A 17,520-nucleotide genomic window follows, 5' to 3' on the forward strand; every position below is an offset into this window, starting at 1 on the left:
TGGAAAAAATATTTTTTATGTCTTCATAACCTTTCAAGATCTATACAGTCAACCACTTTCTTGAAATCAGCACAAACCCATGTTCCTTTCATTCTCCCTTGAGCTTTGGTAGTATGCTTAAAAATCTAACTAGTCATGGCTCTGCCAGATCGGAACTCGAAGCAAATTCACCGAAACCCCCGTTCTTTTGGCATACACCTTGCCACTGAAAAATCCTTTTCCCTGAGGGCAGAGTGTGTGTGCTGGTGTTGACCGTAGAAGAGATGTATGTGCTCTTGGTGCCAAGCCTTTTGGATTGCAGGGGCCAAATAGTTCTGGAAATGAATGCAGATTGTGGAATATTCATACTTATCCTTGAAGCTTTGGTCATACAATGAACGTATATTCCTTTATTTGCTTTATAATGTGGATGACAGCCGAGCTACCTAAAACTATAGTTCACTTTGATCTGTAAAAACCACAGCTTGCATGAGCAAACTGATGACAGTGGTTTGCTTCCAAGAAGAAAAGTAGTGTACACATACGGGATCACCAGCAATCCCTCCAGCTGGGACGAGAGATTAAACTCTTGCGCACTATCTCCCTTCTTAGGCTACCCACAACACGGTCACTTCTTCAGTATTGAGAATGGGAACAGATAAGCATTGGGGCATTGCAGTGGATGAGAGCGTCCTTTCTTTATGGCCGTATCTGTCAGTTTCAAACAAGGCAAATGCTACTCCACAGGGACTGCTGTTGTCAAGAAAGAAAGCAGTAAGCAATTTCTCATAAAGTCACTGAAAAAACCAGCAGACTGCAAACATTAAACAGGGCGTGTGTTTTGCAAGACTGTAATTTTTGAATTTGAGTTTATTTAATACTGTCAGAAAACTTCAAATGCAGATGTATTTCTGAAGTGCTGCCTCTCTTGCAGACCCTTCTTTTCCCTTTCTGCTTGACATCCCCTTGGGTTTAGTCTGCAGTCTGATTACAGCGCTAGCTTGCACCAGCAGGCTTTATTGACTTTTAGAAGCAGGTATGTATGTTTGATGCTGACTTTAAAGCTTTCTCAGAAAATGTAAAATACTTGCTCAGTATTTACACTTGATAGTTTCTTGCTGTGGCTTCTGGTTATTACCTATTAACAAGCAGCAGTAGCATCATATATAAGGTAGGCATGGAGTCAGCTAGAGAAACTGAAAGTCTGAGCTACTGCATATTTTAATTATGCTGATGTGTTTGTGGGACCAGCAACAGGCCTAGTCTCTGGCTTTCTGTTGCCGGCCAGAGGCTGTGATACGAGACTTGCTCCAGTACCACCACACACCAGAGCAAGCCTTCTGTACTGTACTGCACGGCCCAAAGGCTTTCCTGCCATGTCTCACTGCTCTTGGATGGGATGTGAGAAGCTCGAGGCTTCAGCACTTCAGCTGTGGGCTCTGACTGGTGTGACACTTCTGGAGGGGTCCGCTTTGATTTAGCTGGAGCAATGGTTAGTGACCTACTTCAGAGTCAGTAGCAGATGAACACGCTGCCTAGTAGCTTTTGTCAAAGCTACTATGTTAGTACATGTAAAAGGACTAGACTCAAAGCTGATATCCTCTCAAAGAAATGACAGGCTTAAAAGAATATAGGCTATTAATGGGAACGAGTAGAATACAAGGAAATGAGCCTCTTCTCTCCAGCACAGGGTGAGGCAGTGATAGAGCTGAATTGTTTGTTTTTATGACTGACAGATGGGACAATAAGATTTCCCCTTCAATATCCACATCAGCACTTTGTTGCCTTCCTTATCTAGTGCAGGTAAATTTTTAACTCTCAGTTAACCATCCCAGCTAAAAAATTTGTAAATAGGCTTAACCTGTTGTACGGCGGGTTGGCCCTGGCTGGATGTCAGGTGCCCACCAAAGCTGCTCTATCACTTCCCTCCTTAGCTGGGCAGGGGAGAGAAAATAGAATGAAAGGCTTCTGGGTCGAGATAGGACGGGGAGAGATCATTCACCAGTTACCATCATAGGCAAAACACACTTGAGTTGGTGAAATTAATTTAATTTATTACTAATCAAATCACAGTAGGATAATAAGAAATAAAACCAAAGCTTAAAAACTCCTTCCCCTCATCCCTCCCTTTTTCTTCCCAGGCTTAACTTCAGAGTTCTCCACCTCCTCCCCTCCAGCAGCACAGGGGGATGGGCAGTGAGGGCTGTGGTCAGTTCATCACACCTTGTTCCTGCTCTTCCTTCCTCCTCAGGGGGAGGGCTCCTCACACTCTTCCTCTGCCCCAGAGTGGGTCCCTTCCATGGGGCACAGTCTTTCAGGCACAGACTGCTCCAGTGTGGGTCCCCTGTTGGGGTCACAAGTCCTGCCAGCAAACCTGCTCCAGCCTGGGCTCCTCTCTCCATGGGGCCACAGGTCCTGCCAGGAGCCTGCTCCAGTGTGGGCTTCCCACGGGGTCACAGCCTCCTTGGGGCATCTACCTGCTCCGGCGTGGGGTCCTCCACAGGCTGCAGGTGGGTACCTGCTCCAGCGTTACCCTCCATGGGCTGAGGGGCACAGCCTGCCTCACCGTGGGCTTCACCAGGGGCTGCAGGGGCATCTCTGCTCCAGTGCCTGGGGCACCTCCTGCCTCCTTCTGCAGTGACCTGGGTGTCTGTGGAGTTGTTGATCTCGCGTGTTCTCACTCCTCTCTTCAGCTGCAATTGCTGTTGCACAGGTTTTCCCACCTCCCTTTTTAAATACATTATCCCAGAGGCACTGCCACTGTTGCTGATGGGCTCAGCCTTGGCCAGTGGTGGGTCCATCCTGGAGCCAGCTGGCATTGGCTCCATGGGACACAGAGGAAACTTCTAGCAGCTTCTCATGGAAGTCACCCCTGTACCCCACCCCCAACTACCAAAACCTTGCCACACAAACCAAATACACCAGGCCTGTTTGTAACTACATGTACATCTTTTTTTGGGAGTAGCCACTACTGTTAAGAGCTGTTACTATGGCAACAAGATCAGTAGTATTGCACTAGCATGGGACACAGTGTTGAGTTGCCAAGTATGGAGTTCCATTGATGTAGGTACAAAGCATATCTTCCCTTCCTTAAGGTACACTGCTTGCTCATAACTTAATGAAAAATTTTCACCTTTAGTAACAGGCTTAACTTTTACATAACAGATCTCAGAGAACTCTTTATTATTATTTTTAAATGATGCTTTAGACCAGCAGCTTTTTATTGAAGTGACAAGCTAATTCTGTCAAGTCTGAATCTCCTGGCCACACAGCATCCTGTGTTTTGACTGCTATTTTAAAAGGTTATTTGCTTGTTAGAACAAATTCCACTTCCCTGTTAGGGTCTGGCCCTTAATTATATAGAGCAGTCAAATTTTTATTTTGACATACATTTCTTTGTACTAGCCCTTCAGCTCTTAGTTGAGATAAATACTGGTTTCCCATTTCATGAAACACTTATCTGATAAGTGTACAAAAAAAGTGTAAGTGAAAGTCAGTGGATTCTTGAATTAGGTGTCCTACTGTCTGTTCATAGTGGACTGTAGGTTACTTGTTCTAAATTAATACCATAGCTTTCAATGACAAATACTTCCTTTTACTTCTCCACAATGATGCATATGTAGGTATGTTCTGGCAATACTGCATTGCTAAAAATTAAGAGCAATGAAGTAATTTAAGGTATTCTGAAGTAGCTTCTAACAACATCCTCCAAATCAATAAAGAATTGTTAAAATGAACTTGGGTATGCCAGAACAGAGGTCTCCAGGTTGCCTTTGTAACCCCCAACAGTCAAACAAAGGGAGCCCTGAAATATTCCATGTGCTTGGCAGACCTGAATCACTGTAGAGGGTGATGGGGCTTGCTTTTTATGATTAACAGGAAACAGCTAGGATGCATTGTGTTCTACTGTAAACGAGTGATGCCAGGACTTTCCAAAGTGTGCTGGTTTTAAATCAGACAAAGAAACAAACAAACAAACAAAATTACTGTTGGAGATCCAAGTCATAATGTGCAGATGAGCTCTTTGTGGGTGGTCAGTCAGCTCCTGTGCATGTGGAAAATATAAATCAGCATTTTGTGAAAGTGGGCAGACAAGGCAGACTTACGGATGTGTCAGGAGGGGGGTTTTGTGATGGTTTTCTTTTCAGGTGGTCATTACAAGACAGAAGCCTTGGAATGAGAAACCGATGTAGCTTTTCTGTGTTAGTCTTGAGCACAGCAGCAGGGGAGCATTTGGAAGAAATTAAATGCCTCTCAAATTCTTTGATGTCAGAGTGAAACATTTCACATTTTTGTGAAAATGTATTAGAATAACAACTATTTCTTCCCCTTTCATTTTTGAAGGGAGACATTATGAAAAAGTAAGTTCTATGAATGAGTGAATCATGTTGCAGTTTTGAGAAGACTGGAAGAAGCTGTCTGAAAAATCTTGTATGTTCGACTTCTGTGCTTAAAAAGGGAGCTTTATATAGCACTGGCAAAATGTAATATCCTTAGAGGGACTGAAACCTCTGTTGTCCTAAACTGTCATCTCTAAGGCGTGTTAGTTTAACATGCTAGATGTTGCATTTGAATCCTTGAAAATTAAAAGCTCTGGTTTTCTGTAATTTGATAAAGTCCCTAAGTGTATGGAGACGGTGATATAATAGGTAACCTGAACATCAGTAGGAGTAAAAGGGTGCTGCTCATGAACATGGTGTAGAAACTGGGTGCTATGATAATACATGGCTATGTCATGTAAGGTTTTTATGGATGGATCTTATGAAATATTTCAGAGATCAGAATTGCTTCCCCATTTTAGAATACAGGAACTAAGCAGATCTAAAGCACTTTAGCTCCTTGTAATACACAAATAGTAGATAATTAGAAGGAAGCTAAATTGCACATCTGTCAGTCAGTCTGTTCTCCAAAATTCTTTACCAAAATGCTTAATAAAAGCATACTTTGTTTCAAAATTTTAGGATTAAATCAATTCAGCATTTTCCAGGGAAGTTATGTAATTGAGAGAAATAGTTAAGAATAAAACACTGATTTTTGTGGTGTATGTAGTGGTGTTATTTAAGCCTATTCTGAGAAATATTCCTGTTTATCAAATATAGGGCACATCAAATGAAACTACAAGGTGACAAAATCGGGACCAACCTGTTCTTTAAACATTATGCTGTAGAGCTGTAGAGCCCTTTTGCAGGACGTTGTGAATATCAAAAGTTTACACAAGTTCAGAACACAGTTGAGTAATTTAACAAAAGAAAACTCTACTGGGGATTATTAATCAGACAAGCATCACATCTGGCTCTGAAAGTCCCTAACTGTCAAGCTCTGAACACTCCTGTTAGTCATAGGAAGTATTTCTGTTTGCTTGTATTGTTCCTAAACTTTTGTTAGGGATAGGAGGGTGTAGTAGATAAGCCTTTTAGACTCTCATCTAGCAGTAATTTATTGTCTTGGGGATCTTCTGAGAACTGGAATCGTTGTTGACTGGCTTCTACTGAGAGAAAACTATCTTTGGGAGAGGAACAGCCACCAAGAAAAGGTCCTGCAGATAAATCTTGGAATTATTTCAGAGTGGCACAAACAGAATTCCTACCTGACTTAAATAGAATTACATTAGTATTACCCAGACACTCAGTTAATGAGCTATAAACATGGGGAAAGCTCTGTTCCATTCTGTACGTTGTTAGGATGTCAGGAGGTCTCCTCTAGCTGTTCCCTCACTGGCAGGAGGGAGAGCACCTCACTGCCTAAGTTGGATGCAGATATGAACAGAGCATCAACAGATTTATTATCCTGTTCCAAGATGCATTGATAATGTGCCCTCAAACACCTGATTTGTTTCCCCTTGTATTCCCTTCTCCTGCTTTTCCCTTTCCAAGTTCTTCCCATTTACCAGCCACATCGCTTCCCAATTAAACGTCTCAGCCGTTTTCCTTTCCCCACTGGCCTTGATTCAGTTGAACTGGTAAATTCTGTTAAGCTAGCACTCCCCTTGTGTTATCTCTAGTGCCTGCCTGCCCTTTCTCATGTTGCTGTCTTGTTAGTGGTGCCACAGGACTGGGTGAGCCATCTGCATGTATGATACACCTCCCCTGTTATCTGTAGCATCTCAGGCTTGGTGGTGTTATCTTGTTAGAGGCACCACAAGCCTGGGCGTGCCCCATTCGGGTGCTACCCTGACTTACAGAAAGTCTTGCAGTCTGTAATTCTTTGTGTCTGTGCCCCCCAAAAGATTGCAGAATAATATAGTTTACATATACTTCAGTGTTTACATAACTATAGATGTGGATGGGGATTTTCTAAAGTCTTTATATTGGGGTGACCACAGTTGTTTGCATTGGAGATTAGGGGACTTGGCAGCTGGAAAAGGGTAGACTTGGAAAAGGGATCAAGCCCAGAGCTGGATAGAAAACATTTCTTGTGGCAAAATTTGAGATTTAGGGAAGACATGTGAGACAAAAGAACAAATTATTTGTTTTTCAAAAGTGTTTCACCCCAAAATGGAATCTTCAGAATTTACAAAATTTCCTCATGGGCAGCCAGTAAATCAGAAATGAAAATTGATGGTGCCTGTCAAGCAGGCACTGGGGAAAATCAGTCCCTGCCTACTCTGCTCCTCACCCATCAACCTGCCTGGAAGGGACTTGTCAAATTCAGCTTTTTATCCACAGCAATTGAAGTTGATGTGGTTTTGGGTTTTTGTTTGTTTACTTTTGGTGGGGTGAAGGGAAGCTGGTTTTTAAACCTGGACAGTTGGATCTTCAGCAGGGAATTTCTCCACCAGCTCTGTTCTACCAGACACTTTGTAGCTCAGTGAGTTGACATCTGTATTATTTTTTGGAAATTATTATGACAATTTGGATATTCACTTTTGCCACATAATTGGGCTTATCTTTGAAGTATTTCTTAGAAAAAGCTGCAGCAAAGTCCCTAGATTATTTTGGATAGTTTAGGCTGAACTATCCAAGACACTTTGAAGAAGAGCAAAGACTGTCTCTTCTGTATTGTAGTTTGAAGTACAATAAATATTTTCATCAATCTCCTTTGGGGAACTTTGAAATAAAGTGTGGAATCAACAGAGCTGATCTGGGAAACTTGTGTGGTTTTACATACCTGCCTGAAAAAAAGCAAGAGAATTGAAGGAAATGAATAGTATGTGTTGGAAAACAAGGGCCATCCACAGTCTTTTCTTTGCAGGTCTGTTAACTCTTATAGCTGGCTTCCCTGTTCTTGCTTAGGAAGGGACAGAAATTTCGGATAGTTGTTTGACTGCATTGTATTATGGAGGAGCAACACATCTTCTATATTTTTTTATGTTACCTTAGGTATTTCTGTGAGGCACCACACATGCTGAGAAACTGGTAAGTTTAGATGGCAGTGCAAAGCTAAGATTTTTGCCCATTGCAGGAACTGGGGTTGTTTAGTCTGGAGAAGAGACTAGGGGAAGACCTTGTCGCTCTCTACAACTACCTGAAAGGAGGTTGTAGTGAGGCAAGTGTCAGTCTCTTCTGCCAAGCAGCAAGTGATAGGACAAGAGAAGATGGCCTCAAATTGTGCCAGTGGAGTTTTAGATTAGATATTAGGATAAATTTCTTCACTGAAAGGACTGTCATGCTCTGGAACAGGCTGCCCAGGAAAGTGATGGAGTCACCATCCCTGGAGGTATTTAAAAGAGGCATAGATGTGGTGTTTAGGGACATGGTTTAGTGGTGGATTTGGCAGCGCTGGGTTAATGGTTGGACTCAATCATCTTAAAAGTCTTTTCCAGTCTAAACAAGTCTATGATACTATCATTCTATAATAAGTCTTTGCTGGGTGCATGCATTGGAAGGTGTCTCCTCCTAATGACACTACACTGCATGAAAGTCATCACACCATTAGCTGTGTTACAGATAGCGCAAACTGGAATTACGCTCCATTGTGCTGTGAAAGCTATAAGGCATGTGAAACACTTTCTGTTAACAGGATGGGAAGCGCAGCGTGAAATTTGGGCCAATATCAGCATCTGCTCTGAAATCTTTCAATATCCCATTAAGTTGACAGTGTGTGTCTTCTGGAAATTATTCCTGAGTGTTTGCCTTATCAGTAACAAATGTAACATTTGTGTGGTTTTCTCCTTTTCTATTTTACAAATGTGTCCAGGAGAAGCCCTTACTTTCTTTATGCTTTTACTTTTATCTTGTTCTCTTTTTTCATTTACAAACAAGTAGAGCTAATTTTTCAGCCTTTCCATTGAAGAAAATGCCTCCATGCTTCTTAATTGAATTCTTTCTATTTCTTCTGTATCTTCTACTTCCAGGAGACCGCTAGTATTCATCTTGGCTTTAACTGCATATCAGTTTTGCAGTTTTCCATTAATTTCCTTGTACAACTGAGCATCTGATTTCTTCTGCCTGTCATGAAAGCATGAGCACAGTCATTCTCCATAAGCCTGTGACAGCTCTTCTGAAATCCATGTAGAACTGATTAGATATTAACAGTACTATAATTTGTTATCTCATTTGTAAAGGCTTCTTGCTGAGGAACCTTCGGATATGTAAGAAAAATACCGTGTAAAGCATTCATATATCACTGGAAGAGATGCTACCTAGAGGGTTAAATTACTTCTAGTATGTAAAAGCAAATCTGTATATATTTTTAAGGTTGTTTTTAAATTTTATCCTTCTACAAAAGTATTCACTGCATATATATGCTTTTCAGTATAAAGGTGTCATTTCCAAGCTGTCATCCTTGACTTCAGCTTGACTGAAGAAAATTACAGGTACCAGTAGGTACATTTCATCAGCTGTTCTTGATGTGTTTATGTGACCTGGAAAGCTAACTTACAAATCTGGTTACTGTTCTGTAACATGTATGTACTCTGGTAGTGGATTTAAGCAAAAGAAGGTCTGAGTGTCATGTATTTTGGGAACTGCACCAGCACTGGGTGTGTCAGGATCCACAGTCCAGGTAATCACATAGAAGTTTCAAGAGGAAAACAAATGCCACACAAAGAATGATAATGTTTAGGTTTACAATATCAATTTTGAACATTATGATAAAATTGCTAAAGGAAAACAACTTGATACTCATTCTCTGTTGTGGTGGTTCTTTCAGAGCACAGAGATATGTGGTGACTAATTTACAACAACAAATTCTCACCTCAGAAAATTTTCTGCAATACAACCCTGGAGATGGTTTGATGGCTGCAGAAATAAATCTTTCTTAGAATAATTTTCTTCTTAAACCAAATGCAGCCCTGGGTAAGCTGTTTGATCAGTCTTGACCAAGATAAGTTGATGGAAATGTGAAATGGGCAGAAATCATGAATTCATATGTGACACTAGATCTTCTTCATGTTTCACCAGGGTCTGATCATCTTCATTGTTCTTGAATCTTTCTATACTAAGGCAATAAGCAGATAGCTCTTAATTTCTGGTCAGAAACAAGCTGGCAGTGTTTTGCATAGCTGGAGTAGTTTATTCAGTATGAAAAATACTTTGAAATATTTCTGAAAAAACCTTTAACAACTCATAATTCCCATCTGGAATATTTTAAACAGCTACAGTCTTGGGCTGGAATATGAGTTGTGTCCTTGTTGGTGGGAAGAAGCAGGTCAATTAACTTGCTCTATAAAATTGAGGTAAATACGTGCAACCCATACTGAATTTAGTGGGATCACAGAATAAGTTGGTCTAGAAGTCTGAGGAGGTCCCAGTCCAGCCCTGCCACAGCAGCTCAGTGTCGAGGTCAGGGGCTGGAAACGCCCCAAGGATGCAGCCCAGCACAGCCTCCCCTCGCTGGGCCCAGGGAAAAGCCTTTTCCTCAGGCCCACTCAACCTCTTCTGCATGGTCCCGCAGATGCCCCTTGTCTGCGGCTCCCTCTTGTTGGCCGCCTCCCTGCGGGTACGGGGGTTGTGGCCAGCCTGCCCAGGCTGAGCCAGCCCCATCCGCAGCCTCTCCTCACAGGGCGACAGCTCCAGCCATGACCAGCTCGGGCCCCACTCCCTGCAGGACTCCCGGCAGTTCATTGATCTCTTTCCTGGAGTGGGAGGCCCAAAACTGGATGCATTACCTAGATGTAGTCTCCTGAGCGCTGAGAACATGTGGATAATCCTGTCCCTTGAGGTATGGGCTGGGGTCCTGCTGCTCAGGCACTGCTGGCACGTGCATGGCTCCCTGTGCACCAGAGTCCCAGGACTTTCCTTGCGGAGCTGCTCCCCAGCCTGTACCATCACCAGGGGTCATGGACTTTGCTGCATTTGTCCCCAGTGAGTTCATGAAGTTCCCATGGGCCTGTTCCTCCAGCCTGGCTTGGCCGCTGTGAATGGCAGCCCTGACTCCCTGGTGGGATTTCCCTTCCCCACCCCAACTTGGTGTCACCAGCAAACTTGATACGGGTGCACTACATCACATCCTTTAGGTCACTGATAAAGATGTTAAATGGAGAAAGGAAAAAGTCGTAAGTTAGTATAATCTGCTTTTGACCTCTGTGTAACTGTTTTTCAGCTGTTGGGAAATAGTCTCCAATCCTTTTGCTCTAATTTCAGGCTATTAGGCTGAAGATACTTCTCTGAGGGTGGTGGTAAATGATGCAGACTTAGTCTTTGATCCATGGAGCAACTGCATATCAGGTTAATCTATGTAAATACTTTTCAGTGAACAGGTTCTCTGACTTCCAAAAGTGCAAGTTTTGCCATGGCCACAATAATGAGCTTTACTAGTGGAGTACTTCACCTTTAACCAGATGCTGAAGAGAGGAGAGGGGAGTGGAAAGGAAGCACTCGTTTGGGCGGGAGGAAAAGGAGAAAAACCCAGCTGACAATTAGTGGCACATGGGTAAGGATTTGATACAGTCTGGTATGGCTTCTTGTCAAAAGTCGCTGGCCTGAGCATGCAGAAATTGTTTATTACCAGTACCTACTCTTTTGGAAAGCTCAGAGTACCTGGATTTTGTGGATTCAGTGACAATGTCAAGCTTGGTAAGTTTCTTATTAACTGATAATAACTGAAAATCTAATAGTTTTTATAATTGCTTTGTGTTTTTACTTACTGTTGTAGCTACTTTATTAGGTTGGTGATAGTCCCAGATCTATTAATAATGCATGACTTCCTGTTTAATTTTTCTCCTTAAGAAAAAAACTACTAGAAAAATAATTTTAAAATACTTGCTTCAAAAGAATGCAATTAAATAAAAGAAAATACAATTAAAGAAAAATTGCACTTTAAAAACATGTCAGGAATTTTGCTTTTCAATGCCAGTCTGGCATTCCTACTGCAACTAAAACTTCTTAGTAGCGAGGATACTCTCATCTCTCACAGTTTCTGACATGTGCCCTGGTAGGGGAGCAGGACTGTGGGATGAACGTAGACTTATTGTGCAAGTGGAGAAAACTTCCGGTGGGTTCTTGTTTTGGTTGTTGTTCCTGTTTAGTTTTTGTTTTGAAAGACATCCTGGATAGGCCTGGATATCCTGACACTTTCCATACAATGGGGTGGTCAAATTTTTTTTTTACTTCCTCACTTAGTGGCAGAGTAAAATTTATAAATATGGGAGGGGAGCCTGTGAGTTCAAAATGTGGGAAAGAAAAATAAAACAGGTTCTTTAAATCCACCTTACTTCCTTTTTGTGGATTTTAATCATGTTCTGAAACAGCAGCTTGAATCACCTTGATGTTAATCACTTTATCTGGATGTGTTGTACTGCATAGCACTGTGCTTATTCTTTATTTGCATTGCCCCTGCTGAGATTGGGAACTTCAGCAGCAGCATTGCTATGTAGTGCCAGGTACCTAACGAACAAGCAGGAGATACAGTCTGTGCCAGGAATAATTTATAATCTAATTAGAAGCAAACCTTATCAAATAACTGTTTAAAGAACAGTAAGAAAAAATAGAGAACAAAAGCATGATTGTATCATGCAGTTGTGGGAGCCTAGTTGTTCACACTGTTTGGTTTGGTAGTTCTTGGAAACTGCAGCAAGTCATAAGTAGACCAGGAAAAAAAACCAAAAAAACCAGAAGACTCTGAGTGGGGTGAGTCTCTGTATACCACTATTCTGCATAAGAGTAGCATTTCCACAAACTGCTTTCTTTTTTCTTTCCATTTTGTGACATTAGTCAAATTATGCATGAACTTCAGAGGCTGCTACTAATTCTGCATAAGATCAAAGAAACAGGTTTTTTTACAACTCTGCAATGCTTTTCTGTTTTAAGTGAAAATACTTCAGCGTTCTTTCTGGTCATTGTCAGTATTGAACAATGACTTTAGTTCTTGCACGTTACCTTATGAGGTGTTATGTTTGTCTTTTAATGGCTGTTTCACTAATGCAAAACATCTGTGTGATTTGGTTCTTTAAAAATCAGCCATCAGTGACTCTCCTTAGAAGAATAACATTGGAGCATCACTGATTTGTCCATCCCAGAGTCTAATAAAAAAGAAATCCAAACTCCTGAAATAATAGGTTGTCTGAAGAAACATAATCTACCTCTTACACTAGTAATAAGGAAACAATTTTTCAGTCTATCTGTTAATAAAAAATTCAGATGGACTCTTAAGTGTTTGAAGAAGACTTAGCTTTGAAGAAATACAGCTGTCTTGAGTGACAAGCTGTAGGCTTCAGTTTTTTTCTGAAATGCAGATCTTGGTAACGGTTGCTAAGTTGTAAGACGGAGCTGTACAGCTTATTCTTTAGATTGCTCTTTTGTTTGTAACTGGATGACTTGGATGGCTCATTTAAGATTTCCCTCCTGTATATGTATACAGATGTAAATGGCAGCCGAAACAAGTTGAAAATAGAGCATCTTCAACATTAATGTCATCTATGCTCAATTTAGTAATGCTACACTTGAATACTATTTTTTTTCCCACTGTTTTTTTTTACAGTTAGGTAGTTACTGAGAATGTGTCATTGGTTACCCCACTAGTAACAGAGATGGAGGCCAAAGCAGTTCGACAGCATCTTAATTGGTGGTTTCAAGGCAGGTGTTTTCAGGAAAAACTCTTAAAATGCCTACAGAACATACTCAAATTCTAGCTTATCTGGGGAAGAAACAAACAAACATATCATCCAAACCCCTCAGTTTTAAAAGGAGATTTTTTTTAAAAGGAGATGGCATGTCCATTTTGCTTTCCGTATCTTGGGTGAAAGACATCTGAAGTTGAGCAAATTAATCTAAAACTGATCTGCTTCAGATGGTTCAAGGTAAGATGAATACTATTATATTAGATTTGGGTAACTGTATGGGCAACATTTTTGACCCACACTTTTTTTTCTTTCCCTGAAACTGATAATTTAATTTGGCTGAAATTAGCCAGACCTTCAGCTTCAGAAAGTGCAAGGACAGCGGTCTTCATGGCAAGATTATATGTTCTTGCCTTCCTAGTTTTTGTTAAGTCAAGGAAAGGGTCTCAAGCTAGTGTGCTTCTGTGTTGCACACAGTAGTCTGGTTTTCTTGTGTCTGTGGTGTTGGGATGGCAAGGTAAGAAGCAGGCTGTAGATACAGCTTGAACTGAATATTACTATTTAGAATACACAGGTGAGCTTTGGTATTCATTCAAGTTTCTCTGCCTTATCACCCTGTGACTTCTACTATGCAATAGTTAAAGCACTATGGCCTAGCTCTCAGAAACTAACTGTAAAGCGTTCTGGTATCTTCAGTTTTTCAGTAAATTAATTTTAGAAGTGCTTTACTGCTCAGTAAAGAGAGGTATGCCTCACAAATGAGTAAAATATAGCTTGTTGTCGTTTAATATTTTGGTATGTTGTACAAACATTTTCAAATGAATTCTTTTTTTTTTGGTGCAGACATATCAAAGCATCAGGGCTGCTGTTCTTATTAATTATTTCTTACATGAAATAGGCTTATTTTTCCTGTGTGCTTGTGCATTAAATAAAATATGCAGCAATAGAATAAGTGTAGAAAATACCTTACCTGCAGATTTCTCATTTTCTTTAATTACCTTTTAATTAGAATTCTTGTTACAGAATTAATAAGGTAATTGATTCCTTTTAAAGTGTGTAACAGAATGAAGCACTGTGCAATGTTTGTCCCCGGTTGACAAATGATGCCCAGAACAGCATATGATGAATATTAGTTGGATAGTTTAATACACTACTAAAGAGGCTTACAAGCTACTGTGAGGAGTAGAAAATACAAGAATAAAAGCTTATCTGTAACTTAACACATGTGGGAATAATACTTAGCATTTCTGTCAGGCTTTCTGTTTGAGAATTTTGAAGTGCTTTGCAATACAAATGATGAATTAATCCCCAGAATAGTCCTTAATGTTTTTATTTTCCCTCTTAGTTCCTTTTTTACATGCAGATATTAGACTTCTTACTTTAATTTAGTTTTGCTGGCAAGAAGTGAATTATTTGTAGGATCCTGAAATGCTGAGAAGTAGCAGGAGTTTGCTCATATATCCCTTTAATAGAGCATTAAATACAGAACCATATAAAATGTTTCATGATATGATATGTGTGTTTAATATTAACAGAGAATCCTGTAAATGAGTTTGGCTACCTTAGCTGTACTGTCATTTTAAGAGTTGTAAGTATTTGCCCCACTTGCTGTGTGACAGTACCCTATGCTGTGGGTAGCGCTCTCGGACAAATGTCTGAGTTGTTCGGAGTTCTTGCCATGAGTTAAATGGCAGGTGCCTACATGTTCCCCAAATCTCTAGCTGCTACTTAGTGGAAAACAGCAACTATGAATCCTTGTTACTGGCCCATTAACTAACACAAAAGCCTCTTTCAGCGGTTTACTTGGCTAAGTGGAAGTCCTGTTGGGAAGCACTTGCAGGAACATCTCCAGCCTGCATGGGCTTCGGAGCATGGTTGTCATCCACCTGCTAAATTAGAAATGGTGACGCTTTGGCAGTGACTTAAACAAACATTGACAGTGTGTAGCTTGCTTTTAACTCGGGATGATGCCATTAGGAGAAGAGGTTATAAACACCAGAAATCTGTCAGGCTCCTGCTTTGCAGTAATCTTCCTGCTGACGAGTAAGAAGTGGCTGTATACATATGAAGGATCCTAGTGACAGGATTTATTTTCTGTGTCTTGAAGGAGAAAAACAAATGTCTGTTTCCAGTAAAGAAAGTATGTTGTTATTTGTATCTTCTGTCAGACTAGGATTCAAGGAAAAAAGTAAACAGTATCCAATGAGATGAATCTTCCTTGGATATTTGAGATTATTTTTTTTTTCAGCTTTGTTTCTGGAATAAGAAATCATAACTAAAAATGAAGAGCTTGAAATAAAACTCTGAAACTATAGTTGCAAAATTTTAATATGAAATCAAACTTTAGACACAATTCTACCTACAGAAAACCTGATCTGAATATAAACCAGTTTTAGCTAGTTTTCTAGTGAATCTTGGTCTTCAGCCAAGCAGTTAACTTTGAGTTTTTGTTTTGTGAAAAGTTGCTTAAAACTAATGTTGTCAGCAATCTAGCATAAGGGCAGGCAGTGTAACTGAAAAAAAACCCCAAAAAGCAGACACATACCACACTTAGTCATAGTTGTGTGTCTGCTTAGATAAGGTTATGAACTAATTAGTGAAGTAACTGCAGTAGAACACCCTACATTTTTACATAGAATTTCCACTATAGAGCATGTCTGGACAGAGTAAAAAGCTGTGAATTCTGATAACAACTTTCAAAATCCAATTTATTTTTTTTTTAAAGGCAATTCAAGGTAGTTATAAGTGATCGAAACACTTTCACATGGAAAAGACATTGGAATGTGTTAAAATTACATGCAGAACTGCAGGGAAAGATTGAAATAAAAGGTTTGAAGTACTATTGAAACAATAATAGTGAATAATGACAAAATTAATAAACGTCATGCTCCAAAACAAGGGAAGTTGTCCAATGATTTCACAATGTAGTTGTGCTTCCTAATCCTAGAAAAAAAAGTGTTATGTATTGAGATCTAGAGAAAAATTAATCTATTACTTCATGTTTCCAAGATGCAAATTATTCAAGACAAGACCAATAAACTCAATTACTTCAGAACTGCAATATTACACTAAATACCATTACAAAGATGATGAAACACAGATGTAAATACTTTTAATAACTAAAGTAAAAAAGATAGTTTGTGTATTGCCAAAAATTATTCAGTGTGATAATCAGTAGATTTTGTAAGCATATTAAGCAGAGCTCTTCTATACATGGCATGATTTTATGAAAACTGATAGTAAATCAGCTGAAGGAGATCATACAGTTTTTCACAGAGAAATCCTGATTAGTGACAGTACCTTCAAAGGTACTGTTATGTTTACTAATAACAGATTTCGGGAGTGATTGTGAAGTTTTTTATCTGTACTGCAATCTGGCTGGTGCTTGATGACTGTAAAAACAGTTGAGAATATGTCTTTCAATGGAGGTTGGGCAAGATGGCCTCTAGAGTCCCTTCCAGCTTTAACCCTTCTGTGATTCTGATTCATCAGGTCTCACTTAGGTTCAGTTGTTGGTTAACAGTAATGGGAGTGGAAAGTAAGGAAGTATGGCTTTCTAAAGCTTGAGGTTTTGCTGAGGGTTAATATAATATTGACATCAGAGTGAAGAAACCAGCTGGGGGTTGTGTTGTGGTCACAAACTTCCCACACTGAACATGCTATGAGACATTGTGGTAGGGTCACCTAGGCCAGCAGCCAAGCACCCACACAGCTGTTGGCCCACCAGGTGGGCTGCAGGAGAGAAAGGGAAGAACGAAAGCAAGAAATCTGGTGGGTCGAGGTAAAGACCACTATGTAGGTAAAGGAAGGAGGGGGCAGGGACAAGTGATGCAATGGCAGTCACTCAACCACATCCCACAAACAGACTGATGTCCAGTCTCTGAGCAGCAGCCACCTTAGAAAGCCCCTCCTTCTTTCTCTGCCCCGGTTTTTATTGCTGAACATGATATTACATGGTAGGGAGTATCCCCTTGGCCAGCTGGGGTCAGCTGTTCCAGCTGTGTCCCCTCCCAACCTCTGGCTAACCCCCCCATTCTACTTGTCGCAGGGAGTGGGAAACGGATGGGAGCTGTAAAAAGAGAAAGCCTTGATGTTGTACAAGCACTGTTCCTTGATGTTGTACAAGCACTGTTCAGCAATAGCCAAAACATTGCTGCTTTATCAGCATTATTTCAGTCACAAATTCAAAACACCATATGGGCTGCTGTGAAGGATGCTAACTCCATCCTGGCCAGACCCAGTACAGTCAGCACCATGCAAGTTGATTTGTACAGGAGGAAAGTGGAATGTGTATTGACGTTTCTTACTAATTCTGGGGACTTTTTTCACTTCCCTTGCTGATACTGTGAACAAACCAAGTTTGTTCAGCAACAGGAAGGAGAGAAGATTCCGGGAGACTAGGGTGAATGAATGTGTAGCTCTGGTAAAGAGAAGTTTAGAAGGTGAGAATAATTTAAATGTGTAAAAAGTACAGTGTAAACTGAGGAATAGTAGAGGTTAGACAAGCAAGCTGTCATGTTTTCTTCAGAGTTTTGTTTTGGTTTTTAACTGGTCTCTTCATTTCTTGGGCTTCTAGTACCTTAGCCTTCTGCCTTCATCCCTTG

General features: G+C 40.5%; 1 protein-coding gene across 3 annotated transcripts in view; it reads left to right on the forward strand.

The window, feature by feature from the left end:
- The window catches only part of MAN1A1 (mannosidase alpha class 1A member 1), a 151,803-nt gene that overhangs the window by 17,460 nt on the left and 116,823 nt on the right, over nt 1–17,520 (forward strand). The window contains exon 1 of one of the 3 annotated variants that reach the window (XM_056344519.1): nt 10,908–10,934. The exons of the other annotated variants lie outside the window; for them this stretch is intronic. Within the exon in view, the coding sequence (XP_056200494.1) occupies nt 10,923–10,934 (12 nt within the window). The 5' untranslated portion in view covers nt 10,908–10,922. Of the gene's footprint in view, nt 1–10,907; nt 10,935–17,520 lie in introns of those variants that run through there. 3 annotated transcript variants of the gene reach the window in all.

Source organism: Falco biarmicus, chromosome 6 (genome assembly GCF_023638135.1).
Source record: "Falco biarmicus isolate bFalBia1 chromosome 6, bFalBia1.pri, whole genome shotgun sequence".
Lineage (NCBI taxonomy): Eukaryota > Metazoa > Chordata > Aves > Falconiformes > Falconidae > Falco > Falco biarmicus.